This window comes from Chaetodon trifascialis, chromosome 15, assembly GCF_039877785.1.
Source record: "Chaetodon trifascialis isolate fChaTrf1 chromosome 15, fChaTrf1.hap1, whole genome shotgun sequence".
Taxonomy (NCBI): Eukaryota; Metazoa; Chordata; class Actinopteri; order Chaetodontiformes; family Chaetodontidae; genus Chaetodon; species Chaetodon trifascialis.
This window is the reverse complement of record NC_092070.1, coordinates 11,774,556-11,800,851: the sequence shown is the minus strand read 5'-3', so window position 1 is coordinate 11,800,851 and position 26,296 is coordinate 11,774,556. Positions and strand designations below refer to the sequence as shown.

The window sequence follows — 26,296 nt, the reverse complement described above, 5'->3', positions numbered from 1 at the left end:
ACTGGACGCACTCAGGCAGACTCGCTCGTTGCAGACGCTGTGACGTCAGCGGGGTCGGTCAGCTGGCTCCTCCATCTGAACAGCAGGGAGAGCCTCTCCCATAGGGGGACATCACCATCAACGCCCGAGCCTGGCCAGCAGCATCGGCGGCCCGCTGCAAGGAGGAGCAAAACATGGAAGAAACGATATTATAGTGGCTGATCGGGCGTCGGCGGGAATCGGGAGCGTTAGATTATTTATTTACCTATTTATTAATTTATTTATTTCCCCTGCCAGCAATGGCTGGGGTCCATGGCTGCGGCTGCTGAGAGGCAGGTGCAATATAATCGACGAAGGCATTTCGTTCCTCGGCATGGACTCAACGAGGGCCGATCCACAGGCCGGCGCACTGCACACCCACTGCTCCCCGGATCGGATGCTCTCCGCGGGAGGAGAGCACTAGCTGGGCCGCGCCTGGAGGCGATACAACGGGCTGGCGGTGGGAGAGGAGGGGGCCCTCTTTACATCAAAACACTGGAGCCAGTATTTTCAGTACCGAGCTCAAGGTTATGCGCCGTTACACACAGTAACAGCCAGTTTTAATTGCGTGAATCGACGCTGCTGCAAAATGGCATAAGTTTTCTATATCTGAGCAAAGACTGTGATTGAATTGAATGTCCCTTTTTTTCTGCGCTGAGCGGATCCAAACCTTGTGACAGTCTCGCCTTACAGGCCTGAAAAACTGTTTGAGCGCAGCCTCCTCATCTGGAAAACAGAAGCCGGCTCCAGCTGCCAAGATGATGGAGCTGCAGATAGACGAGGTGGTCTACCAGGACGACTACGGCTCCGGCTCCGTGATGTCGGAGCGGGTGTCGGGCTTGGCCAACAGCATCTACCGGGAGTTCGAGCGGCTGATCCGCAGCTACGACGAGGAGGTGGTGAAGGAGCTGATGCCGCTGGTGGTGAACGTCCTGGAGAACCTGGACGCGGTGCTGACCGAGAACCAGGAGCACGAAGTGGAGCTGGAGCTGCTGAAGGAGGACAACGAGCAGCTCATCACCCAGTACGAGCGGGAGAAAGCGCTGAGGAAGCAGGCGGAGGAGGTGAGTGAAGCACCGGCTCTGCTGGGCCTCGCATCATCACACCCAGCCTCACGCCGCTTCCTTCATAGTCACGGTCTGAGCTGAGAGGCTTCATCAGACATGTGACTCATGTTTAGGCCTGTGACAAGACACTGCTGAGCTTATTTTCAGTCTCAATGCACCGCAGATACCGCTGACACATTGGCAACAGTGTTATCTGTCAAGCTGTTAAAAATAGTCTGTAACCCAATAATGAAACAGAGTAAATCAAGTGTTTACAGCAGAACTGCCTTTAGCCGAACTCTGTTCTTGCTTTGGTAGAAGTACATTACTCATGGGAAAATGATAATTGTTTGTCTTTGCTCAGCAGGTGTCATGTAACGCGTAAGACCAGTTGTGACATCGGTGCCAGATTTGGAGCATAAAGTCCTGCAAAATGTAAATTCTGCATAAAATACCAAACAATTCAAAGAACATTAGAGGTTGTAATCTAAATCTGGATTTTTAGGATTTTTGAATTGATACCATGTCAGTTAAGGTAAGACGTTGGGGTCAATATCCACCGTTGTACTGCATGCAGGCTACCTCATAACAAACAGTACTCAGATGTTAAATACATACAGTTCAGTAGTCAGAACTGTTACAGCAACATTTCTATGTATCGATGACAGAGGAGAGCATTTGTCTTTATTACTAAAACTGCTTATACTGCTATAATACGGCTGAACCTGCCTTGGTTTCTACTGTTACAGGTGTTACACAAATAATCATACCGCCACCACCACTATTACTACAACTACTACCCCTAACACTGCTTCCACCACTGTATGCTACAACTAACATCAGTGACAAGAACACAAGGCAAATTTCTATTTTTCAGTAAATAACAGGTATAAAGTTTATTTTTAGGACTGTTTTATTGAACCTTAGTTGGCGCTCAGCACAGCTGATGTTCTCACATGCAAATACATAAGGACACAATATGCAAACGCAGGCTTGATAGCTTACAGACATTATATGGTGATAAAGGGACAGTCAGCAAAGCTCTGACAGATGAAGGGTGGAAGCACTACTCTCAGTGGGCGTTTACACTGGAAAACGCAGTGAGAACAGGGACACAAACAACAAAAGTGGACATCAATATGGAGCTATCGCATTACCAGCCAAACTCCACCTCCAGCAAATCTTTTTTTTTCAGCCCACTGTCTTTCTCTGACTGGTGTCACAGCAGCCGTGGGATCCAGCAGGCATCATAAAGCAACTTTAATCCTCCTCCCATCCAAAGAGGCCTCAGCATATCACTGGCAGCTCTGCTAGTATCAGCTTAGCTCAGCTTTTAGTCTGGTTCATCATCTGCTCCCCCCGCCGTGTTCTCTCCCTGTGTCTGTTGTCTAGTTTGTTTTCACTGCAGGCAGTTAATTGGTTCATAAAACTTCACTTTCAGCATATTTAAGCTTCTTTAATGCCATGACAGAAAACCAAATCCTTCATTGTAAAAATGTGGTCGCATTGTAAGTGGTAATGCTGCAGGTTGCAGGAGGCGCTGAGACCATGGTTTTAATTGAAAGATGGCGACAGGTCCAGTCACATTTTGCAGTTTTCTTTGTTAAAATTGTTACCAAAACTCAAACTCAGAGTCTGTGTACAGTAACTTGATGGTGAAGACCAGATCATAATGACTGTATATCCCTTTAAATGCACTTTATGGTTGAAGTTACTCTGCACTCTTGGTTGCATATCCATAACTAATGTATCTCAACATACCAAAACACTCATTGACAAAACTTAAAGCTTTAAAGGCTTCATCCCAGTTAACACATTTAACAGTACAACACATTTATTTGTCTGACCCTGTTACTCTTTTTTGGCTAATGGCATAGTTTGGCTCACCAGACAAGAGAAAATCCAAAACTAAAACTATTGGATTTGTATTCCCACTTCATCGCCTCAAATAAAATTGCAATATCAAAAGTGCTGATAATCTTTATTTTCTGTATCCAGTGTGTAATTTATGTTGAAAACAAATTTGAATAGAACACATAAATGGAGAGACAGTTTTGTCTGACTATCGGTGGGGTTCAATGGGGGATGGGAGGGGGAGTCACAGGAAATCAATAGTGCACAGAGCACACTGAGGGAGCCTGGCACTGTAACCTGATTTGTGCTTATGAGGAGCAAAGACAGAACAACAAAAGCAGAGAGAAAGACCTAGACTGGAGTATAGAAAGCTGCAGTACGAGCGAGTAAACGCACAGGCCAGATCGCACAGAGGCTAATAAGAAGGAAAGGCGGCCTGAGAGAGAATCTCACAGCCAGAGGAAAACAATAACACAGCCTCTCTGCAAGATGCAGGGAGCAACGAGGAAAAAAAAAAAAAAAACGACTCAGATTACAAGGTTATTAGGCTCAAGCTAATGGTAAACAAAGCCACAACTCCCTGTCTGCTCATGTAGCTCTCACCAAGACATCCAGGATTACAGCTATTAAAGTGAGGTTAACAAATTCAGCCATCTTGCATCATCTTTGTTGTTTTCTGTCAGAGGCTGCGTCTGGAATGATCCATCACTTTGTATCACTGACCGTGCTTTGTTTCTCCGCTGTGTATCACGCTTCTCACAGTGTGATGACAGTGAAAGATTGATCATCACTGCTTTAGCAGACCATGCTCTTATTTCCTCCTCTCTTGATTTTGATTTTGCTTTCACTGGTTGTACCTCCTTCACTGAAATCCTCTGCCGATTGGAGAGGTTAGGTGTCAGATGCAGGCAGAGGTGGTGGATAGAGGAGTGCAGTTGAAGGGCGTCGCTGTAGGACACGTTCCCGGTCTGAGGGGACGGGGCCAAGGATATTATTTCGTGAAGCTGTGGTCTGCAGCTCTGGAGGTAGATCTACTGTACCGCATAATGGTGGTCCCTGGTTTTAGCACATTATGTTTTTAATGTAAAACAGACGCGAAATATGAGCAGAATGCATCTCAGCTTTTATCCATTTGAAGAAGTGACTCTTTTTGTAAGGCTTCATGTGTGAAGCAATGCATTTTTAGACACCACACCATCCCTCAGATCTGAATATTAAACATTATGAGAGATGGAAACTATAATTGTGTGTATAGTCAGATTCTTTATCTGATATGTAAACTTGGTCTTCAGTTATTATCTTGAAGCAAAGCAGTACCTGTTTATTCAGCTTGGTAGTTCATAATAAAATACAAATTCACCTTTTATTGAGTCATTTTTTTGTCATTAAGTTGCTTTACTAGAAGAAACCTGAGAGTAACATCTCTTGTCAGTGGCTGGAAGGACTAATCGGTTCTTTTTCTGCTGAAATCCATTCTGCATTGTGACAAACAAGCAGGGATTGTAGACCCACAGTGTTGGATATCAGTATCATGTCGTGGGTCATCGTGTTGTAGCAGCTGCCTTTGTGTGGTGCAGATCTGCTGCATATTCCTGGCACTTCGGTCTCCCTGCAGTCGGAGGATTACAGTATTAAGACTTTGTGGACTTGCTGCACTGAAAAAAAGGACGTCATTGTGAACAGCTTTATAAAAAAAATATCCAAACAGGCGATGGGAAGGGGAAGTAGGCAGCTGTGTGTTTGCCTGTTCTGCTTCCTCTCTGACTGAGTTAATGTGCACACTGTGGGACCAGCGGAGGTTTTTCATTAAGCTGTTTGCAAACTCCAACCGCTCTGTAAGAGACGAAGGCTTTAGATATAACATGCTTCTCATCTAAACACTGTTTTTGATGTATGCAGCACAGACTGCACAGTTAATGAGTCACTGAGAGGTGATTGCTGCTGTGAACTGTACCACAATTACAGGACACCACTGTGTGGCTAAATAATGTTAGTGTGCAGCGTTTTTTCCATATCAGCTCCATACACAAATCCAGTCCATACAGAACAGGCACCATATTCTATCATTTGTCTCTTTTAGTACTGTTTGTGAATGTATTCTCAGCTGTGTAAAGACCTGATTTTTCCTCACGTCTTCCCTCAGAAATTCATTGAGTTCGAGGATGCCTTGGAAGCTGAGAAGAAGGACCTGCAGGTGCAGGTGGAGTTTCTGGAGCTGCAGGGGAAGCAGCTGGAGCTCAAGACAAAGAACTATTCTGACCAGAGTGAGTGGGCAGGCATCCTAATTAGAAAACTCAACATACTGTACGAGCAGCACATCTGTTCTGGCTCTCTGGAAATTAAAAGTTATTTGATGAATTTCAGTTAATATCTCTGCAGCTCTTCAAGCTGTTTTTCTTCAGATACACAAATTAAAGAAAGCCCAAGAAAGCCTTTCCATTGTAGTTGTAATGGAAAGGGAAGTAGAGAGGATGGTTGTATTTTTAGATTTGGACACTTTTAAACTGAAACCCTGATTAGCTTTTCTCCTCTTGTCAGAACCTTAGGAACACTGGCAGACATGTTTGATTGGCTGTGTACTTTTATTTTCTTGCCACCTTTTTTCTTGTTTTCTTGATTTACAGTCAAGTTTAGAGCAAAACAGCTAAATGCTCCATCTTTCTTGTCAGTATTTTACCTCACAGAAATGACCTTAGGTTTGCTGTAACCCCATGCAACTGTCATCAAATTCTGTTTCATTATCCAAACCCCCAGTTGGTGACAAATTAGAAAGTGAACTGGTCAACCAGAAAGGATTACTGCTATTTAATCCATTACTTTTTCCTCCACACTCACAACTATGAGTCCCTCCTGGACTTCTTGCTGTTAAACTCTCTCCCTGTCTCTGTCTCACAGTCACTCGGTTGGAGGAGAGAGAATCAGACATGAAGAAAGAGTACAACGCTCTGCACCAGCGGCACACTGAGGTAAGATCAGTCCCTGGTTCAGCTTTATTGTCACAATGAAGTACAGGATTGCACAATGAAATGCTGTTTTAGCCCCCTCTGTGCTCCACACACAAATGGAAATGTATGAACAGGTATTAAACTATTTAGATTAGAATATAATAAATAAAATGGCAACTCAATAAAGCAAAATATATAAAAGTGGCCCTATATACATATGTACATGTAAAAATATGTCTAGTATATTCTAATAATAAATAAACAGCAAAATGCAAAAGCCCTCGCTGACAGTTATCCAACATTTAGTAGATGATAGATGGAATTAAATCAGTGTAATTCTTTTACACACACATCCTTTGCTCAGCATCGTTTCTCTTTTCTTGCCCTTGTGGGTCACAGATGATCCAGACGTACGTCGAGCACATAGAGCGGTCCAAAATGCAGCAGGCAGGGAGCAACAGCCAATCAGAGGGCCCCGGCTGTGGACGAACGTGAGTCGTTTTAGCGTGTTTACAGGCAGCACGTATATATTCGTGCGGATTTGAATCGTAACTTTCATCCATCGTCTTGTCGCTGATGTTTGTGTTTGTCTTGAATGTATCAGGCTTTTCCGTCAGCGCGCTCGTTGTGATGACGCTGGTTTGTCAGTAGCCATGATGAACAGTTGCTAGTTCCGTCTAACAGAGAGGAGAGAAAGTGTACAAAGAAACCTGGCAGTTATTATGAGCCTTGTGGGAAATAATTAGAAAAAAAAAAGTTTGGAGTTTATGTGCCAGCTTGCAATGCTCAGCCACTGGCACAACCCATGAGTCCTGAAGATATATGAGCATGAAACACGACGAGGAGTGGGACATCTGGTGCCGCTTCTGTAGCTGAACTGCAGATTATTCGCCTCCTGCAACATGTTCACTACACACACAGTGTCTTAAATGTCTATTTGGCTACACTGTTTATTCAAAGGCATCCTAATCCTACAAATCTTCAACTGTTCGAAAGGATGGTTGCATTATAAACGCTGATTCGGCTTCCAAGCTGCATTCCTCCTCAACAAACTGCTGATGATCAGAAGCAGTTTTAAATGCAGAATTGTAAGAAATACTTTAACCTTTAGTCAACTTGTAAAGGTAAAAAGGTGTGTGTGTGTGTGTGTGTGTGTGTGTGTGTGTGTGTGTATGTCTTTTCATGTGTCATGGCATGTTCCTGTCTCCTGTCTATCTCTAATCGGTGTCTGTCTGTCTTGCTGTCTTGCTGGCTTGCTCTCTGTGCTGCTGTTTGCACAGTCAACGCCACACATGGAGGAAAAGGTAAATCCAACACGGTCCCACGACTGCCCTCACAACACCCCCCCCCCCAGCTCCCCCATCTGAACCGGCCTGCTCTCACTTGAAATGTGACTTCAGATTTGCTGATGCCCCTCCTCATGTTCCTTTATGCGTTTGCTTTATTAGTTATTGGTGCTTGTGACAATTTCTGAGCGTGAATGTATCAATGACGTTGCGATGGATGAGATGAGGAATGGTTCGGAGGTTTTCCCCGTCTGCCTCCTCCTTTTTCTCCCTCATGAGTTGCCAGTGTCTGTCTGCCTGCTCTGCTTGTCTTGTCTATCTGTCTTCCAAGAGTGAAGCAGTAATATTCTTCAAAGGGGAAGCAATTATATGGAAATGCATTAATATTAAGCAAAGATTAAATGGTTGTCCTCTGCAGTTCTTGTACTTTTCTGTGGAACAACATTACACAAGCGGTAGGAATTAGATTTGTGCCTGTCTGATGTTTCGCTGAGGAGCTGATGTAAGTAAATGCGGATACATGGATCTGCACCCTGTGCAGCTAGTTTCAGTCTTCAGCTGTTCAGGCATCACACAACCAAAACACTGCACATACAAGGCGGTAATTCCTGTACAGCCCATTTATATGTTTAAACCTATATTTAATCCCATAGTCGTGGTAATCTATGTAATGCATCTGTTTAGTTTCCACCTGTAGTTTCCTGTGGTGATGGCTCTGTATTTTGAATGACTTGCATCTCCCCTGTAAATTAAGAAAAGCTCATGAGGAAAATGTGTTTGGCTTGCTCAACTGGACTGCATGCCGTCAGAGCCCTTGTTGCCTCTCATTGCGGGCCTCATAAAAGCAACCTTTCCCCTAAAATCTCAATCCCTGTCGTGCTCTAAGTCCATACTACTCATTTTCAAAATGATCAGGTGTGGGTTTGATTGCAAGCGTTTGCTGTTTCTGTGTGGAGTTTCTTATGATTGTGTGTCTTTCTTCTGGGTGGTCAGGCATCCTCCACAGTCCAAAAACAGAGTTAAACTACGCTCATTCACATTCCTGCCGAGAGCTAGATGAGAAGATCAATACTACTGTCGTAAATGTGAAGCTGCAGCCGATTATATTAGCTTGAAGAGTGGAAACAGTGGAAATTAGTAAGCCTGGCTTTGTTTAAAGATAAGAAAATCCATGTATGTGCACCTCTGAAGCTCACCAATGAGCACATTAATAAATGCAACAGTTCACAGTTTTATCCAGTGTTATATGCTGGACTAGCTCGGATAAGCTAGCGGCTGCTGGTTATAGCTTCGTATTTACTGCGCAGACATGAGAGTGGTGTCAATCCTCTCATCTAACTCTCAGCGGGAAAGTGACTAAAAGCATTTTCCAAAATGTTGAACTGTGTTTCAACATCGTGCTGAATAGTTGTCCAGGTTGTTTTGTGCCTTGCATCAAATGCATGCCAGGTCAGACTCCAGCCCTGGAGAGGAGAGAGAGGTTGAATATAATAAACAAGTGATCGATCTTGGCCTCATGCTAGTCTCCACCCCTCTCTGTGTCTCCTGTGCCAGCAGCAAAGTGGAGCGCCCACCGTCATTGAGCCTGTACCCCAGCGGCGAGGGCATGGTACGTGGGGGTCTCGGGGGGGCTAGGATGATGCCCGGGAGAGACATCTGGCAGGTCAGCGAGCTCGGCCAGTCCACCTTCTGCTCCGCCTATCAGGTGGGACAGACAGCGCCGCTGTCTTCCTCCACGACCACAACAGCCTGGGGAGTGGAAGGGGGAGGGGCAGGCTTACTGCCGCCCGTCCCACTAGCCACACCCACACGGACCACCTCCCCCCTCACGCCTGCTTGTGTCTCTTTTTGAGGAAACTTATTTTTGCTACATCGCACGGAAATCTACTCTTTAAATCAAATTTGTGAGGTGTATATGTTGACTCAAGCAAGCAGGGGTCCATTTATTTTTCCATGGAGTTTTCTTTATGACTGTGATCATTTTACTGTGTGATCATGGAGTCCTGCCATGCGTCCTCATGTTTCAGTTTATACTTACACATTAAGTCTAAGCCTGTGGTTCCAAAAGTGTGCTATCCATACAGTGTGATGGCATATATACTCTATCTGTCTCTTTAACAGCAAAGGTAAGAACAAAGAGAAATTTGACCTCACACACTTAACATTAGGAGTGCTAGTGGTGAATCCATGACTTGCAAAATAGCCAAAAGGTGTTAATGCAGTCTGTGCTTTAAATCCGCCCATAAAGCACAGAAGAAGTAATGTACCACAAAACATGGAGCTGCTTTTAAGAAAGCATTGATAATTACTGATATTTGAATCAGGTATCATTTTTCCAGCAGAAATTAAAAGAGGTGGAGGTGTTTTAGGTAAAAAATTAGCACCTGACCCTGCCTCACTACATAATGCTCATATAATGCTGTTTGTCTCTCTCCCATGTCCTCGTCTCACACGGCCTCTGCACATTAAGGAGGATGGATCAGAGTCCGACTCGGTGGCAGCCACACCCAGCAGCACGGGAAGCAAGTCAAACACACCCACCTCCTCCGTTCCCTCGGCCACTGTCACCCCCATCAACGAGGGCTTCCTCCCGCACTCAGACTTTGACGTGATGCGGGCCGGGAACCGCAGGAAAAATGCCAAGAGGCTCAGCCGGAATATGGAGGTGCAGGTTTCACAGGAAACCAGGAATGTCAGCATCGGTAAGAGGAAGTCACCACCTGTTTACACCTGGAACGTCTGAGACGATCGCTCTCAGCCTCCCTCCCCAAATTGTGGTGTAAAGTCCAACAAAAAATATCACCGAAATGTTTATAGTTGTCTGAAGTTGCAGCTGAAATGTAATTCCGTTGCATCTTGCTCATGTTTTTCCAGGCATGGGAAGCAGCGACGAGTGGTCTGAGTTTCAGGAGATTATCGATTCCACCCCCGAGCTTGACATGTGTGTGGACCCCCGTGTGTACGGAGGAGGAAACAGGTACAAAGATTCAGCTGGTTTCCATGTACAACAAATGTTGACAGTCACAGTCCTGTTTTTCCAAAGTTTTACCACCTTCAAAAATGATCAGCATTGTGCCACAAATTGCAGTTCCTCAAATGGCCACTTGAGGCTGGCTCCAAAAGTGAGTCAGTCCCCATAGACCCCCATATTAAAATGATAAACTTTATTACGAAATAAAAAATAATAATAATTAATTTACATCCAAAATAAACATGTTTGCAGGCTGCAGTCCTTGAATCTTTCAGCTGAAAATTAAAAATTTCAAAATGACCAAGGTTGAAGTGGCCAGACTTTTGATGGACAGCATGTGTTACACATGTGCAGGACTGTCGTCACAAAGTATCATATTTTGACTAACATTAATTAAAATAGATTTCGCACTCATTGTTCATTTGCAATTAGAGACTGAGAGGTACTACCGACGCCTTCTCATTGCTGGTTTACATATTTATCATTTGGTGTTGTTTACCTGTATGAATTGACCTGCAGACAGTCTGACAAATGAAATGTCCTAAATCAAGGGGAGTGCAAGTGACTGACTGTGAGCGAGATATTTCCATTGCCGTTGTCTGATGAGATCTGATGTCTGTTTCAGCCCCTCACAGGGCATCGTGAATGAGGCATTCGGCATCAACACCGACTCTCTCTACCACGAGATCAAAGACGCCAAGTCGGACATCATTGGAGATGTCGATGCAGGCGCCGAGCTGCTAGGTATGAACAGGACTTTGGCTACTGCTGCGGTCGTAGATTCATTGTAGTTATAATACTTTTCTTGGAATCCTGAAGAGGAAGTGCTTGAAAACTCTTTCGCCTCCTCTTGAGCTGATCAGTGCTCACTTTGAGCTGGTGAAAGTGAAGCTTGTGACTCCTACTTCTACTGCCAGTGTGTGATATTACTCAGTAATATCAGATTAAACCTGCAGTGCGGAACTTTTGTCTCCCCCTTCTGGCAGTGAGAGTAATTACACAAACACTGTCGACATGTTTATGACGCCATAAGCTCCGTCACACTCCTAGGGTGCTTTTCATTATGCTAACTTCCTCGCATCCTCTCTCCTCCTGTGACACAGAATTCGTTTGCCCTCCGCCATCATGGAGGAGCTTCCAATCCCTTAAATGCACCTCCAGGAGAGAGGAGCCTTTTGGAGGAGCTTAGAGGGAGGAAACACGGGTGTCTCCTCATCTCTCTGAGATGAAGAGACACCCGTGTTTAATAAAGAGAGACTTACCTGGCGGTGATGATCAGCATTGTGTGAACTTGTCTGACAACTGCTTGAATGTACCAGACAGTCACTTAAATGTAAAAGTCCCGCACTCCAGCTTTAAGTGTAGATCCAAAGTAAGGGCGGATGCATGTGTGCGTTGCACAAAGCCAGCATTTGTTTTTGCTTTGCGTCACTGCAGGGCAGGAGCTCCATGTGAGGCTGTGCAACTGTGCCACTGCATTGACTCTGATTTTTTTTTTACCTTGCATGGCTGAGGCTGGAATACACTCCATGCCAGCAGCTCATCCCTGCATCACTTCCTGAAAAAACATACAACCCCTCACTGGCTGCACCCTCAACCCCAGCTGCCCATTCATGCAGTGTTACTTTTATGATTTCTTTTATATTACTAAGTTTGTTCTGTCTTTTTTTTATGGGGCAGAGGCATGTTTGATGCAGCCCATTTCAGGTCAAAAGATCTTATTTTTAAAAGATTCATTTCACTTTATTTCATGTTTATACTCCGTCAGTCTCCATTTTTGGCCAATACAGCTGGGTTGTTTTTGGGTTTTAAATTTGTTTTCCCAAAAATAGAAAGGGAGATCTTGCCCGTCTTCTTGTCCATCTGTTAACCTCTCACCCGTTTCCTTTTTTTTCCCCTTTTATGTGCTTCTGCTGATGACACCCATAGGCGAGTTCTCAGGTGTGTATCTGAGCATGCGTTGGTTTTTCTTTTACCCTCTCGACTCCTCTCTACTCTCCAAACTCCACAGCTAAGAGTAAAAATCAGTCAGTATGCACAAATCAGAAAATGCACATTACTATAGTTTCAATTATTAACACATAAAGATTCATTTATTGTTTGGAAATCTGGAATTTTTGATGATGCCCAGTATCCCTACAGGTGCAGTAAGGCAATTTTTTCTCATTCCTTTAAAGTCACAGTGAAATTATTGATAATCCTTGAGTTTTCAGCCAATCGTATTAGAATAGATATTTGAAAATCCCTCCCCCCTGCACTGACAGCACATCCCATCGGTTGAGAATGACCCTCCCAGCCTCATGTTCAGAAGCAGAGTGCTCTTAAAAAGTCTGTTTCACTGGGACTTTAAAATCAGTCCGATGGCCTTTTGAATCAATCAGGCAGAGTAGCAGCTTTTGTCTTCTAGTTCTTTGTCCCTGCTGCTCTTCCTCAAATCCAAATTAATTAATGCTTATCAGCTTCCTCTCTCTCCTCTCTTCCCTTCCTGTCGCTCTCTCTTTCTTCCTCTCTGATCTGTGGCCTTTCTCCCTCTCCATTCTTCTTCTTTTGCCTCCAGTCCGTGATGATTTCTTCGGTAAGGCGTGCCTTGCCTACGCTCATGGTCACATTTGCTTGTTATGTCATTCCCTGGCCTCTAGCTCTCACATTCTGCCGGTTCCTCCGTGGTGTCTGTTTTTTTTCTGTGGCTTTATATTTACCTTTGCATCTCACATACCTAATTACATTTTTTTTTCCAATCAAGAGCTCCACATTTATAGAACGTTAAAATTAAAAAATCCTCTTGTTTGGTAGTAAAACACTACTGGAGGATAATGTAATGCAGAGACCATGCAGAACAACAGATAAATAGTGAAAGTGCATGTCTTGGATAAGATAACAGGCTGTGTGGTGAACACCATTCAACAGGAGACAAGTTGGCTTTAAAAGTGTTTTTTCTTCCCATTTCTTAAGACTCCTTTAGTCACCACCTTCAAAGTTCAAGATAAGAGTGATTTCCATCAAGAGATTGATTTTAGGCAGCAGCTGTTAGTTTGTAATTTAGAGCGCTGCAGTTAAAGCTGTCAGTCTGAGCCGCCTCAAGTAGACACGACTTAGTTTCCACCTCTGCAGTCAGATCACATATCTCAGCTCCACCAAGGACCATTTTCTCTGCAGAAAACACAAGCTATCACCACTCTTTTGTTACTGACACCTGGTGTATAAGAGCCTCTTGGCTTTTTTTTTTCTTTGTGGCTTTGTTTGGTTTTGACATGCTCTCATGTCAAACTTTCTATGTGTTTGCTTTTCCCGTGTGCGCTCGGCTTATGTTGCACAGTGCTTGCTGCTTGCATGGAAGAATTTCAGTTCACGCGTGGTAACAATTAAGATGATCAAGATCTAATAACAAAGTGAAGAGGCTGAGCATGACATTAACACTGTCGCTCTTAAGGGAACTGACCTCTGAATATATGTGCGCTCATGGAGCTGGATGTTGACTGATATTAATATTGACAGGATATTTTGACGTGTTCTCACCAGCGAAAAGCAGCTAAAGATGCTCCAGAACTCCTCGCCTGATATTTAACAACAGACCTTCCTTTTCAAACTGATTTATGCTCAAATCAATTATCTGTCCATTCATTTTTATTGCAATTATTAAACCGTTGCCTTTTGTGGAGGTTTTCCACAATTTGATCCACACTTACCTTAGCTGGTCTGAGAGTTGCCACAGAAACTTATCAATCAAATGGTGCATATAGTGTGTGGTGAATAACAGAGACTTGGATGTGACTGTTTCAGGGATGGGCAAGGAGGTGGAGAACCTGCTGACAGAGAACAAACAGCTCCTCGAGACCAAGTAAGAGACACACAAAAGAGTAATGTGCGTGTGCGTGTGCCAACATGAAAGCCCACCATGCAGTTTCCTGGGGGCAGTTTTGATGTCTTACCTCTTTCTGCTCTTTGCTTGACAGAAATGCTCTCAACATTGTGAAAAATGACCTTATTGCCAAAGTGGACGAGCTGTCGGGGGAGCAGGAGGTGCTGAGGGAGGAGCTGGAGGCTGTGAGGCAGTCCAAGAACAAGGTGGATGCCAGAGTCAAGGAGCTGGAAGAGGAACTCAAGAGGTGAGTATGAACAGGCCAAATACAACTGCGCTGCTGTTAGAAGACAATATGCACAATAACTTTTATGCTTCAACATAATGGCTTTATGTGTCGACCTGTAATCCAAACCTGAGTGACCCGAAAAAATGAATACATCCTGACATGAATACAGACACAGAGGGAGAGTAACAGGATCGTCCTGAAAAACCTTTACTGGTGATGTGTGCGACTATGAGAACCGGAGGACACAATGTCTGAATACAGATCTGAGGTTTTCTGTGTCGTAGACAGCACCTTGGCCACTTCAAGAGCCTGTAATTTCCTGTATTGATCCTTCAGTGATCTTAGCTGAGTCAGCTAAGAACTCCGCGTGCTGCTGAGTGTGCTCCTCCACTGTGAAACTTCCCTGTAAAGAAGCACACTGTCTCTTATTCAGCCATGTTTTCCCGCAGTTCGAAGGTGCCTCTTTAAACTCTTAGAAACCAGTCTGTGTTGCATCTGAGCAACAGGTTTCATGGTGTGATCATATGTCAGTGTTGCTCACACTGGATGCTTTTCACCTGCGGTTAAAGCTGATGTGGGATCAGCTTCTGCTGCTGTGGAGCGTTCAGTCGGAAACTGTAAAACTCACCAGGACACATTTCCAAAGGCCCAAGAACGTTTTTACAACAGCCAATAAATCTGAAGTTAAATTAGATACACTTGTGGGTTATAAAGACAGCTTTAAGTCAGAGGAGAAATGGGTGGTCGTAAATTTGGGATGGATGGAAAGAGGAGAGGATCAAACTAGCTGATAGAGACTTCCCACCGAGTTCAAAGACCAAGACACAGGATGTCATTCTGCTTTCTTGATGTATTTTTTACATACAACTAATGAAGTTCACAAGCCACAGGTAGAAATAAATGTTATGTAACCTGTTTTTTTTGGGCTGCAGGTTAAGAGCAGAGGCTCTCGGTGCATCTAGGGACTCCAAGGATGAAGGAGGTGATGATGTGAGTGAAACTGCTTCTGCTTCCGTCTGAACTTCTGTCAGTGTGCTGCACATCTGTTTGGAAATGTGTGTTTTCAGACCTCTGTTTAATTAAAGAAATGGCACTTTGCTCTCTCCCAGTTTTCATCACCCATGCAGGACGGCGACATGACGATGACGCAGCGGCGGCGGTTCACCCGTGTGGAGATGGCCCGAGTGCTGATGGAGAGGAATCAGTACAAAGAGCGACTGATGGAGCTGCAGGAGGCCGTCCGGTGGACTGAAATGATCAGGTAGACGAAAAGGAAAGACGCTGCTTTAAAGTAGAGAGGAAGAAGTTGGATGAGCCCAAAATGCCAGAGATTTCAAGAAAAAGCTCTAAACTTTTTTCTTTTCCTTCGACTCACTCCTCTCCTTCCTCTCAGGGCGTCCCGGGAGAGTCCCCCAATCCAAGAGAAGAAGAAGTCCACCATCTGGCAGTTGTGAGATTCTACTTTAATAAAACTCCTTCACAACAGTACAATTTAAACAAACCCTTAATGAATCATTTGGTAAATCCAGGCCACGAAAAGTTAAACCTCTTCTCCCCTTTTTCTCAGCTTTGCACGTCTCTTCAGCTCATCGTCCAGCCCTCCGCCTGTCAAGCGGCCGTACTACAGCGTCAACATCCACTACAAGTCTCCCTCGCCGGCCGGTTTCTCTCAGCGACGCAGCCACACCATGTGTCAGATCTCCACCTCCAATCGCACGCTGGAGTTCTTCCCCGAAGAGTGAGCAGCAGCCGTTTAGACCGCTTCGCTAAACTCGAAACCTCCACCTTTACCTGCTTCCCGCTTTGGTGCCGTGGTTGCTTGCTCGCTTGCGGCAGCTTGCAGAGTAGGAGGCTTCCAGCAGGCTCTCTGTTGCTCAGCGTTTGGGATTAGTGCCTTCATGTTCCGTTCAGTCAAATCTCTTCATGATGATTAAAGGAAATATTCTGAACGTTATCCTGACTGCATCTTGGGTTGTAATGGTTAACGCTTTTGTTATTGAACAATTGAGTAACTAGTATTAGTGCCATATTTCCTCTTTATTATTCTTCATTATAAAGTACTTATTAATGCCTTATTCTGGATTTTAGGACTATTAAGGGTTGGTTTATTATGATTATAATTCATGTACAACAACTTCCTTGCTTACTATAGGTAGGCAATAGGTCATTGGGAGGTTATTGAGGAAGAACTCAGTTTAATGGCCTGGTAGTTGTAGAATATGGTCATGCAGAATATGCAATATGCATACAATCTCATCTTTCTTCTCTTCTCTTTTCTTATCTTTGGACCTGCAAGCACAAACACTAAAGATATTTAAAATCCTTCCATAATTTTCACTTCATTGGGAATAAAGGCATTGCTTGGCTTGAGCTAGATTAAAGCTGTGTTTAACTTGTGCCTTTAACTGTTGTCGCGTTACTTCCTTCCTCTCCTCACCTCTTCATCTTCTCGCCTCTCCTCTCCATCTCTTGCTGCTGGCTGGCCAGGCTGCTAACGCTTCGCTCTCTCTCTCTTCCCCTTCCTCCCTCCCCGTTGCTTCCAGACTGGCCAGTAACGGTGTTGCGTCTCTCCTCAGTGACTCGGCACTGTTGGCCCGCCGAGAGCAGCGGCGTGAACAGTACCGGCAGGTCCGCGAGCACATGCGCCGCGATGACGGCATCATGCAGGCCTGCGGCTGGAGCGTGCCGTCTCGCTTCAAACAGGTACTCGCACAAGCCCACCCTGCATGGTCAGAAGCCCCTCTGAGCCTCCACATACACAAGAAAAACACAAATAACTCATTGCAGGAGGGGAGAATAACCTCGCAGTCGTTTGGCTGGTTGGTTTGTGAGTGCGTAAATGTGTAGAAAAGATGTGTAGTTATAGAAAGTAATGGAGATTGTCTATATAAAATTAAATGAAACGTGAAGTCACACAAAAACTACAGATTTAAATCAAAAAAGCGTGTGACCCTCAGCACTCAAATCTCCTACATTATGCGTGTCACTGTGACACATGCAAACACGCAGTGAAGTGACAAGAACAAACTTCTTTTTCACACATAAAATAAAATTTCTCATGCTGGCTTTTTCACAGATTTACACAGTGCGGTATGCTCGCAACACCTGAAAATCTTATTGACTCGCTGTAAAAACTGTTTCCCGGTTGATTCTCACGTGTGAAAGTGAAGGGGATTAAACATTATCCCAACAAGTAACAAGCCATTTTGCAAAGACTCATGATGTTTGTAACATTTTTCTTCTGCTGTTTATGTTGATTTTTGGATTTTTGCCCACAGTCCACTTTTACATTATGGGTGTAACAGCTGAAGCTGATCAGGGGTCAGACTGTTGATTCATTTTGGCTGCTGTTTGTTAGCTGGTACATCTTGGCACGTGAAGATTGTTCTGAATGTAAATGTACCTGCTGGGTCTTTTCTACTCTGTAATGTCCAGATTAAAAGGAACATTTCATAATTGCCACAAAGGGCCAAGCTGCCGATAGCTGTCAACAAACCTCATGAAAGGACCAAAACCAGTACTATTAGTCTCTCACTTGATGTTTTACAACCGCCCTGTTTGTATCACTTAATCAGGCCCAAGCCAATTGTCTCCTTTGCAATATGTGGTTTAATTCTTAAAAAAGGCTCAGTAATCTCCTTAAACAGCAGGGCACTGTAGCAAACAAATAGGAGTAAATAGAGCATTTGCTGGGAACTATTTTCAGATGCAGATTAATACACATTTGGCGCTTTAGTTATGTTTTTTTGGACAATAATGGAGCGCTGAGGCACAGGTATATGATTATCAGGCTCTGGAGACACAGATGCTATCCACTGACCTTGTGAGCAGGATCAGTTCATCGTTGGTTTTGGTTGTTTTATGGGATTTATCGACAATAAGAAAAATAGAGGAGCAGCTTTCAGTCTTTTCCATCATAGCATGATTTCATAGCACAGAAGTGTGTTTTGAATTAGCTGGCAGACCCTGTGCGGCGGGAAAGGCCAGAGAGGCAGAGTGTGTTGGTAGGCAGGTGGCTCTAACTCTGGTCTCCCACAGACTGGTGGTCAGACGGACAGCGCTCAGGACAACCCGCTGAAGAGACAACAGGCAAGTGAGACCGACAGAGCGCCAGCATGCGCCTTTAAGGCTTGCCCTCCCTTTAACCTCCCCCCCTAAAGCCCAGACCCCTAGACAGCAGCGGATGGCTAACACCAGAAAAACCAAGAGACAAAACACTGAACACACATCCAAATAATCAAGACATCGTATTGTGCACTCTGTCAACCCCACGTGAGACGTTTTAATACAACAAGCTTTTTTTTTTTTTTTTAAATAAAGACGAATTCTATGATCTGAGTAACTTTGCCCTGAAATGCAACTAAAATGCATGAACATTTTCATTTTGAGGCATGATATGACAAAAGACAAAATGTTACCACACACGCACACACACACACACACACACACACACACACGCACAAACACACAAACACACACACACACACACACGCACACACACACAAACACACACACACACACGCACACACACATGCACACACACACACACACACACACACACACACACACACACACCCCTTATTGACTGCATCTCTGATAAACTCCTGTCTTTGTGGAGTTGATTCCATCTGATCTCCTCTCCCACTGCCAATGTTGTTGCGACCTTTTAACCTTTAACCTCTGTCTGTCTCAACCTGCCTCAACTTCAACATTGATGCCGTCATCACTTACTCCTGCTTTGATGTCAGAGTTCGCCTTAAAGGAAAAATTCACTCTAAAATACATATATATATATACAACATTAAGTAGCATAAGGGCATGTGTATTTCATGCGACAACATGACTTCGCATCAGGATATTTCCCATGCAGCTACGATGGAGTTCAATAGCAGAACAATCTGAAATCACATCTCGGTGCCACAATCGAAGGATGGATTCTCTCTAAAAGCATAATTTTGCACTAACATGTCCTGCAGCAATCAGCAGAGATACATCTATTACAGAAGAGGCAGAGACAGTCCATTGTCCAGTGTGGCATCCTGGGAAAAAATAGCAAATCGTTAACATCACACAGTGATGATTCCAGTGGAATTTTCCTTTAACGCCTGTTGCGTATGTACTGTACATGCATACGGTACATAAACGAACTCTCAGTGTTTTTGTTTTTCATTAGTGGACAGTATTACCATTGGAGATGTTTTGATGGAACCAGCCAAAAATTCACTTCTCGCTCGTCTCCTGATCTGCTATCACCTGTGCTTCTAGACTACTAACGAGAAAGAAGACAACCGGATGAAGAACGTGCCCGTCCCGGTGTACTGTCGTCCTCTGGTGGAGAAAGATCCCAACAGGAAGGTGAGGAGTTCAGGGGATGAGGTTTTCTGTGATATGAACCACCGTAGCTCTGCAGTTGAAGTCCACCTCTGCTCAGAAATGCATTTGCTCGACTTGAAAGTTTGATCTTCACTGTGCAGAATGATGCACATGCAGTTTGGTGCAAATTATTATTCAATATTTGGGAACAGGTTGGGATCCAATGGTTTAGAACATGGTCTTTGTACAATAACAACATTTTTAAGGGGCACTGTGGCAGTCAGTCACTCACAGGCGGGAGTGTGTGCACATGCTTGTAGTTGTGGTGTGCAGCTGGAGTGGACCTGACCGGATGGAGGGCCAGCACCCAGGAGTCAGTACCAGCCAAAGCACCGTCAGGGAGCAGCGACCCCCTGCACGCTGAGGAGGACGGAGCTGGCAAGAAGAGCAGCCACAGCTCCCCAGAGAAGAGGAAGGTAGACCGAGTTCAAGACACACAATCATGACAGCTTGGATAAGTTAAAAAACGGAGCATTAAACTACAGAACAGGACACACACATGAACCATGTCTGTCCTTTCTCAGTCAGTTGTCGCTGTGTTAAAACCCATTGTCTGCTCTCTCCCTCCTCTGCTCGCCCAGTCCAAGGAGCTCCAGGAAACAGACACCATGAGCAGTCGAGTGTGGATCCTCACCAGCACCCACTCTGCCAGCAAGGTGGTCATCATCGACGCCAACCAGCCAGGCTCGCTGGTCGACCAGTTCAACGTCTGCAATTCCCACGTCCTCTGCATCTCCAGCGTGCCAGGTGAGACTTCTTCTTCTCTAACCTCGTACTCACGATTACTGTTCTCCAGAGGAGCATCTCTGAATAATACAAAGTGAGAATTCAAACGGCTCTTTCTCATTTGCTAAAGTTGAACGTCTTCAGATTTTTGTTATTAATTCAGAAATGTGTGTTTACATGTGTTAATGTGTGTGTGTGTTTGTATCCAGCTGCCAGTGAGAGTGACTATCCAGCAGGAGAGATCGTGTTGGATCCGGGTGACGGAGGAGCAGGTGGAGGCGACGACGCCGGCAGCGTGGAGGGCATGCTAGCAGGTATCACTCTTGTTGGCTGTGCTACCAACTGCAGTGTTGCCCGTAGCAACTGCTCCTCACGCACTGACACGCCCATAATGGACAAAGGACAAGGTGAGACAGCCTAAATGCTCCTTCCATCTTTTTTTTAGTATCATAGAAAGGTGTCAAGCCCACCAGTCTGTCTATTTATTGCAATACTGGTCATGCTTTAGCCCCCACTGCTCCCCCCATGAATGGGAAGATTCACCCCGCCCAGTCGGCCGAGGAGGCCACAGAGGCCACTGAGGTTCCCGAGCCAACAGCCAGCCACACAGAGGTGGGACCCCCAAGACCATTTACGGAGCACGTCTTCACCGATCCCCAGCCTCGCCCAGCAGACGCCTCCGACAGGTAGGAGCTCAAAGTCTGTCTTTAAAAGACGATCATGAGGAATGTTGGGAATAAATGACTGTTGTCTGTCCACACAGGAGCGCGGGTCAGTCCAAAGAGGAGACTTCTCACCTTCCAGAGTCAGAGGACGGAGAAGAGGCCAAGAACTACACCAGCGTGGCCCCCACTATGTGGCTCGGGGCCCAAAATGGCTGGTAAGTTCTGCTGGAGCCCCAAAAACACACAGTACAATCGTTTCTTTACTCTGCTCTGTGAGTCACATATGAGCTCATATTTTTAGTGATAATTCTTTACTTTTATAAGAAAAGATCAGTCACACTCTGGATGGGAAGATTCCCCCAAAGAGTGTTGTGTCTTCCCAATTCCAAAAAAAGCTGGGACTCTATGTAGGACATGAATAAAACAGACTGTGGTCATTTGCTAATCAAATGCTCAACTGAAAACAGTAAAAAAGACAATACGTTTAATGTTTGACCCCATCACCTTCATTGTTTTTTGTATCTGCTTATTCTGAATTAGAAGCAGCAACACAGTTTGTGAATGATTGCATTGTGTTTTTATTTGTGGGTTACGCAGTGTCCCTGCTTTTTTGGAATTGGACTTGTATAAATGTAATGACGGTGCTTCTTTTGAACTCTGTATGCAGTTTGGTTTTGCTCTGGAGTATCTTCCCTCTGTTCTCCCTCAAGGCTCTACGTGCACTCAGCAGTTGGAAACTGGAAGAAGTGTCTCCACTCCATCAAACTCAAAGACTCTGTGCTCAGTCTGGTGTAAGTGGTGCTGACCGTTAAACTGTCAAATAAACTCGGTTGTGGGCAAATGTTTTTTTCAGGTCTTTTTTTATGAATATGCGTTTCTCCAACAGTCTTGTGTCTCCTCTCTACTTGCAGGCATGTGAAAGGTCGTGTGCTGGTTGCCCTCGCTGATGGGACCCTCGCCATATTCCACAGATCAGAGGGTATGTGGAGTTTAAAATATGTGGTTTAACAGAGCTCCCATACATGAAGCCTCTAGTTGGTTCCAGGAACTAAAAAAAGCCATTTTGATTTTTACACAGAAAAAACTCAGCTCACAAAAACAAGAAAGAAAGCAATAGAATGGAGAAAATATTACTTAAAATAAGCAAAAGTATCTGCCAAAAAACAGGAAATTTTCACATACCGAGGTATTTAAAACAGGGAAAAATATCTCACCAAATAGAATGTTCAGACGAGATTAATGCATTCTAACTTTGCACTCTGTGTGCGTGTGTGTGTGTGGTTTTGTCATCAGATGGTCAGTGGGATTTGTCAAACTACCACCTAATGGACCTCGGTCGGCCTCATCACTCCATCCGCTGCATGGCTGTGGTCCATGATAAGGTTTGGTGCGGCTACAAGAACAAGATCCACGTCATCCAGCCCAAGAGCATGCAGATCGAGGTGAGTCATGAATCCACTGTTACGTCATCTAACAATCAGCGTTTATGGAGCTTTAGGTCTAATAAAACTGCAATAATGAGCTGATTTACTTCTCTGCAGAAGTCCTTCGATGCCCACCCTCGTAGGGAGAGTCAGGTGCGGCAGCTAGCGTGGATCGGCGACGGTGTGTGGGTGTCGATCCGGCTTGACTCGACCCTGCGCCTCTACCACGCGCATACACACCAGCACCTCCAGGATGTGGACATCGAGCCATACGTCAGCAAGATGCTGGGTGAGAGCATGCTGGCTTGTTATAGAGAGCCTCTCATTCTCAGAGAGAGAAAGTGGGCTGCAATGTACAATTACAATCTGGTTGTAATTCACAGGTACTGGCAAGCTGGGCTTCTCTTTTGTGCGAATCACAGCACTTCTGATCGGTGGAAATCGTCTCTGGGTAGGAACTGGAAACGGTGTGATCATCTCCATCCCACTGACAGAGAGTGAGTCTGTGGTCACTTGACATTTTTGTTTTAAAACCCCTGAACCGTGAGGTGTAGCAGGACGTTTTATTCCTGGATTGCTGAATTCAAAGCAAATGCAGATTTTACACTATTTAGATATTTTTTTAAGACGATCTGAAATTCAGCTAACAGGGTGTCCATGACTTTCCTTCACTACAGAAACTAACAACAGCAGCATCATAATCAAATCATAGCCTGAACTGACCAATCAGGAGCCTGCAGTTTCAACCTCGCATATCTGTGTTCTCCTTTAGCTTACTCCCTCTTCCCCCCACAAACTCTTTCTTTCCACCTTCTGTTTTCCTGCCTCCCCTCAGTGGTTTCACCTCTTTCGCAGACAATCTTGGTCATAACTGTTACTGTTACTGTCCTCTTTCTCCTCTGCTCTCCTCCCACCCTTCTCCTCCTCCTCCTCCTCCTCCTCCTCCTCCTCCTCCTCCTCCTCTGGTAGCGGTGGTCCTTCACCGGGGACAGCTCCTTGGTGTGAGGGGTAAGTGGGAGTGCTCCCTCCCTCCTGCTGTTGTGATCTCCCTTTTCTCACCCCGTCAAACCTTGACTTCCCCTGGAACGATGACGCATCCTCAGACTAAAGCTTCCTGTTTCACACATGCTGTCTCAGGCATTTTAAGTAGTCCTCTTTTATCTGTGGACGTTTAACTGGAGGTCACCAAAGTATTCTGTGTGCAATGATTTTACTTTTTACTCTCCGTCAGAACAGTGCTTTTACTCATTGGTTGCTTTGCATGCTCTTTATCATCACAACATGTTGCATCAATGACTAAAAGATTAGTTTGTGTGTACCGGGTCCGTTGCATGCAAGGGGTGTGTTTTAGCCATTTCAAACTTTTTGAAATATTCTTAAAAACACTTCTCATTTTCAGTTGATCTGTGGATATATGTTGATTGTCTGGCTGTTTTTCCTGTAAAGACTGATTGATTCATTTTGCCTGCGTCATGCTACCACATATGGTTTGCTCAGAAACATTCCTGGTTGGTCAGTTTGTCACCTCTGGGTTTCTCATCCCTCAGCCAATAAGGTGTCTCCTACATCATCCAGTGGAGTGATCCACGTATACGGTGACGACGGCTCTGAGAAGAGCACCGGCAGCTTCATCCCCTACTGCTCCATGGCACAGGCCCAGCTCTGTTTCCATGGACACCGTGATGCTGTCAAGTTCTTCGTCTCTGTACCCGGTAGGCACAAAGTCCGTCTGTCTGCTGATGTGACTGACTGTCGGTAACGGACTACGTTCCTGAGTCTTTTAACCTTGTTTTGATTTTTTTGTGTGTTTTTGTGTGTGTGTGACAGGCAATGTTCTGGCCACCCTGAACGGCAGTGTGCTGGACAGTCCATCAGAGGGGCAGGGTTCAACGGCGCCCCAAGAGACGGAGGCCCAGAGTGTTCATAACGTGTTGGTGCTGAGTGGAGGAGAGGGCTACATCGACTTCCGTATAGGTGAGCAATCACACCTTGTTCATAATTATTTATTTCCTGAGTTATGACTTGTTATTAGTCTGATTGTTATCATCGCTCCCCCAGTGGTCACAATGAGGAACTGCAACCCTAGATTAAATTGATGGTTGACACACAGTATTGATACTTGTGTTATTATTGATATGTACGACTCATTATCAATGTGATTATTGTAAAAATCATCAGCAACAGTTGCAGGTGTTTTTCAGCAGTGTGATTACTTTATTTTGAAAGTACTCACTGGAAGTGTCAGCAAGAGTGTATTTAGAAGCCTGAGTGTTCACTGTCTTCCAGTGCTGCAGTTCCCCGCTGTGACCACTGGAGGGCATTGATATTTAATGTCAGCTCTGCAACATGTAAATGTGTGTCGTCCATACCTGCAATGCCTAAGCAGCAGAATAAAGTTTAGTATGTGTTCATCATGTAATAACATTCTGTGTGTTTTCCTCAGGAGATGGAGAGGACGATGAGACAGAGGAAGGAGACACCGCTGGAGCTTCGCAGATGAAACCTGCTTTGTGCAAAGCTGAGCGGAGCCACATCATAGTCTGGCAGGTGTCGTACATACCTGAGTGACACCTGGATCTGCTTTAACACCTCGCCCACTCATCTCCTTAAAGAAATCTCCTCCTCCCCCCCCAAAAGCTTCCAGCCACCCAAACCTTGTAATTATCTCCGGTCATGTAAAAGTTCCCCCTTGGCTCTAAAACGACCCTCCAAGCCGTATATCGTCCCTTGTAACTGATATCCCCTCCTGCCCCACCACCTTGTAACTTTAATGCCTTGTAAGTACCTCCTCTGATCTAGTAATCTGCCTGCCATCCTGTTTCTGTCCCACCCAGGGCATTGTAACTATCTTCATGAGCCTTGTACCCCAGCCTCATAACTACCTCCCTCCTCTGTACCGATCTTATATTCACCCTGTAAGCACACTGTATCTCCTCCTATATTTACCTCAATTGTCCTGCATCTGCCCCAGAGTTACTCCTCCTCTTCCTCCACTTAGTTTGTCATCTGTGAAACCTCCATCTCGTCTTAAAGCGAAGCCCAGAGGCCCAACATTTATCAATTGTACCAAAACAAACAAACAAAAAAAGAAACAGCAGTGTGAATGACAGCACTGACTTGCATTTCCACCAGAAATCTGTCTGATTTTCCCAACAGCCAATCAGGAATCCATAACCATTTAGGCCAAGTGGACCCTATTTAAATGGAGTTAATGGATGCAGATGTCAGGTGTGTGTGGATCTATCTTTGACTGTGTTTGTGAGTGAAGACAAATGCGATGAGACACCATACAGGAGTCTTGTTTTGGCTTTAAGAATGTAGTGGCTGGCAAACAAGTTTGGGTTTGTTAAACTTTTAATGGTAAGTGACGGTACGACGACATGGAACAAATGGAAAGTCAAAAATATGTTGAATTCAGCACAGAAGTCTGGGTTTTTTTGGCTGTTGCTTAAAACATTTCGCATTCAACCTTGCAGTCACGTCTGTTTGAAGAGTCTCGATTACTGACGTTTGCTCACTTTCTACCCCAAATTAAAAAAAACTCATGTCTTAATGTGTGGTAACTGACCCCAAATGACAGAAAATATGTGGTGCAGCAGCCAGAGGAGTCATGCTGGAGTCGTGTTTTACACCAGTAGAACGGGGTTGAGCGTTATGTGTCGAGGGTTCAGTCTGAGACCCATTTCTCTCGTCTGACTGGCTGTTGATCAGACAGTTTGCAGGTGAACAGTGACGTGTTGTCATTATTTGTACAGGGGTTATTGTAAATCTCCAGACACACTGACGCCCATCCTCTTTGTTCAGTATGGAAATTCATGCATTGATCTCTGTGTGGATTAAATATTAAACATATTTGTGTGCTGAAAAAACGTACAGTTGGTGTGTGGATTTGTTACTTTA

At 44.7% G+C, this 26,296-nt stretch overlaps 2 protein-coding genes across 6 annotated transcripts in view; one reads left to right on the top strand and one right to left on the bottom strand.

Moving 5' to 3' along the window:
* The window catches only part of atp6v0ca (ATPase H+ transporting V0 subunit ca), a 57,740-nt gene that overhangs the window by 12,124 nt on the left and 19,320 nt on the right, over positions 1-26,296 (bottom strand). The window lies entirely within an intron of this gene.
* mapk8ip3 (mitogen-activated protein kinase 8 interacting protein 3) lies at positions 53-26,266 on the top strand. Of its 5 annotated transcripts, none has more exons than XM_070981907.1 (34): positions 53-1,082; positions 5,062-5,182; positions 5,814-5,884; positions 6,263-6,354; positions 7,144-7,167; positions 8,707-8,758; positions 9,620-9,851; positions 10,024-10,126; positions 10,746-10,864; positions 12,050-12,061; positions 12,678-12,695; positions 13,901-13,958; positions 14,074-14,226; positions 15,141-15,198; positions 15,318-15,469; positions 15,602-15,658; positions 15,776-15,946; positions 16,752-16,911; positions 18,247-18,297; positions 19,474-19,563; positions 19,842-19,997; positions 20,163-20,328; positions 20,517-20,714; positions 20,816-20,993; positions 21,071-21,187; positions 21,683-21,763; positions 21,884-21,951; positions 22,266-22,414; positions 22,514-22,685; positions 22,780-22,893; positions 23,366-23,404; positions 23,944-24,108; positions 24,224-24,370; positions 24,840-26,266. In XM_070981907.1, exons 1-34 carry the CDS (start codon positions 777-779, stop codon positions 24,962-24,964), a joined length of 3,975 nt encoding a protein of 1,324 aa, XP_070838008.1. In that variant the 5' UTR covers positions 53-776; the 3' UTR covers positions 24,965-26,266. The 5 variants fall into 5 exon arrangements, with proteins under 5 accessions (XP_070838008.1, XP_070838005.1, XP_070838007.1 ...); XM_070981904.1 differs by having other exon boundaries at positions 8,707-8,854; XM_070981906.1 differs by lacking the exon at positions 18,247-18,297 and having other exon boundaries at positions 8,707-8,854; positions 16,785-16,911.

Coding starts and splice junctions, on each gene's coding strand:
- mapk8ip3 (XM_070981904.1), top strand. CDS start 777: ATGATGGAGCTGCAGATAGACGAGGTGGTCTACCAGGACGACTACGGC. Junction 1,083..5,061: donor TGAGGAAGCAGGCGGAGGAG/GTGAGTGAAGCA, acceptor GTCTTCCCTCAG/AAATTCATTGAGTTCGAGGA. Junction 5,183..5,813: donor AAAGAACTATTCTGACCAGA/GTGAGTGGGCAG, acceptor TCTGTCTCACAG/TCACTCGGTTGGAGGAGAGA.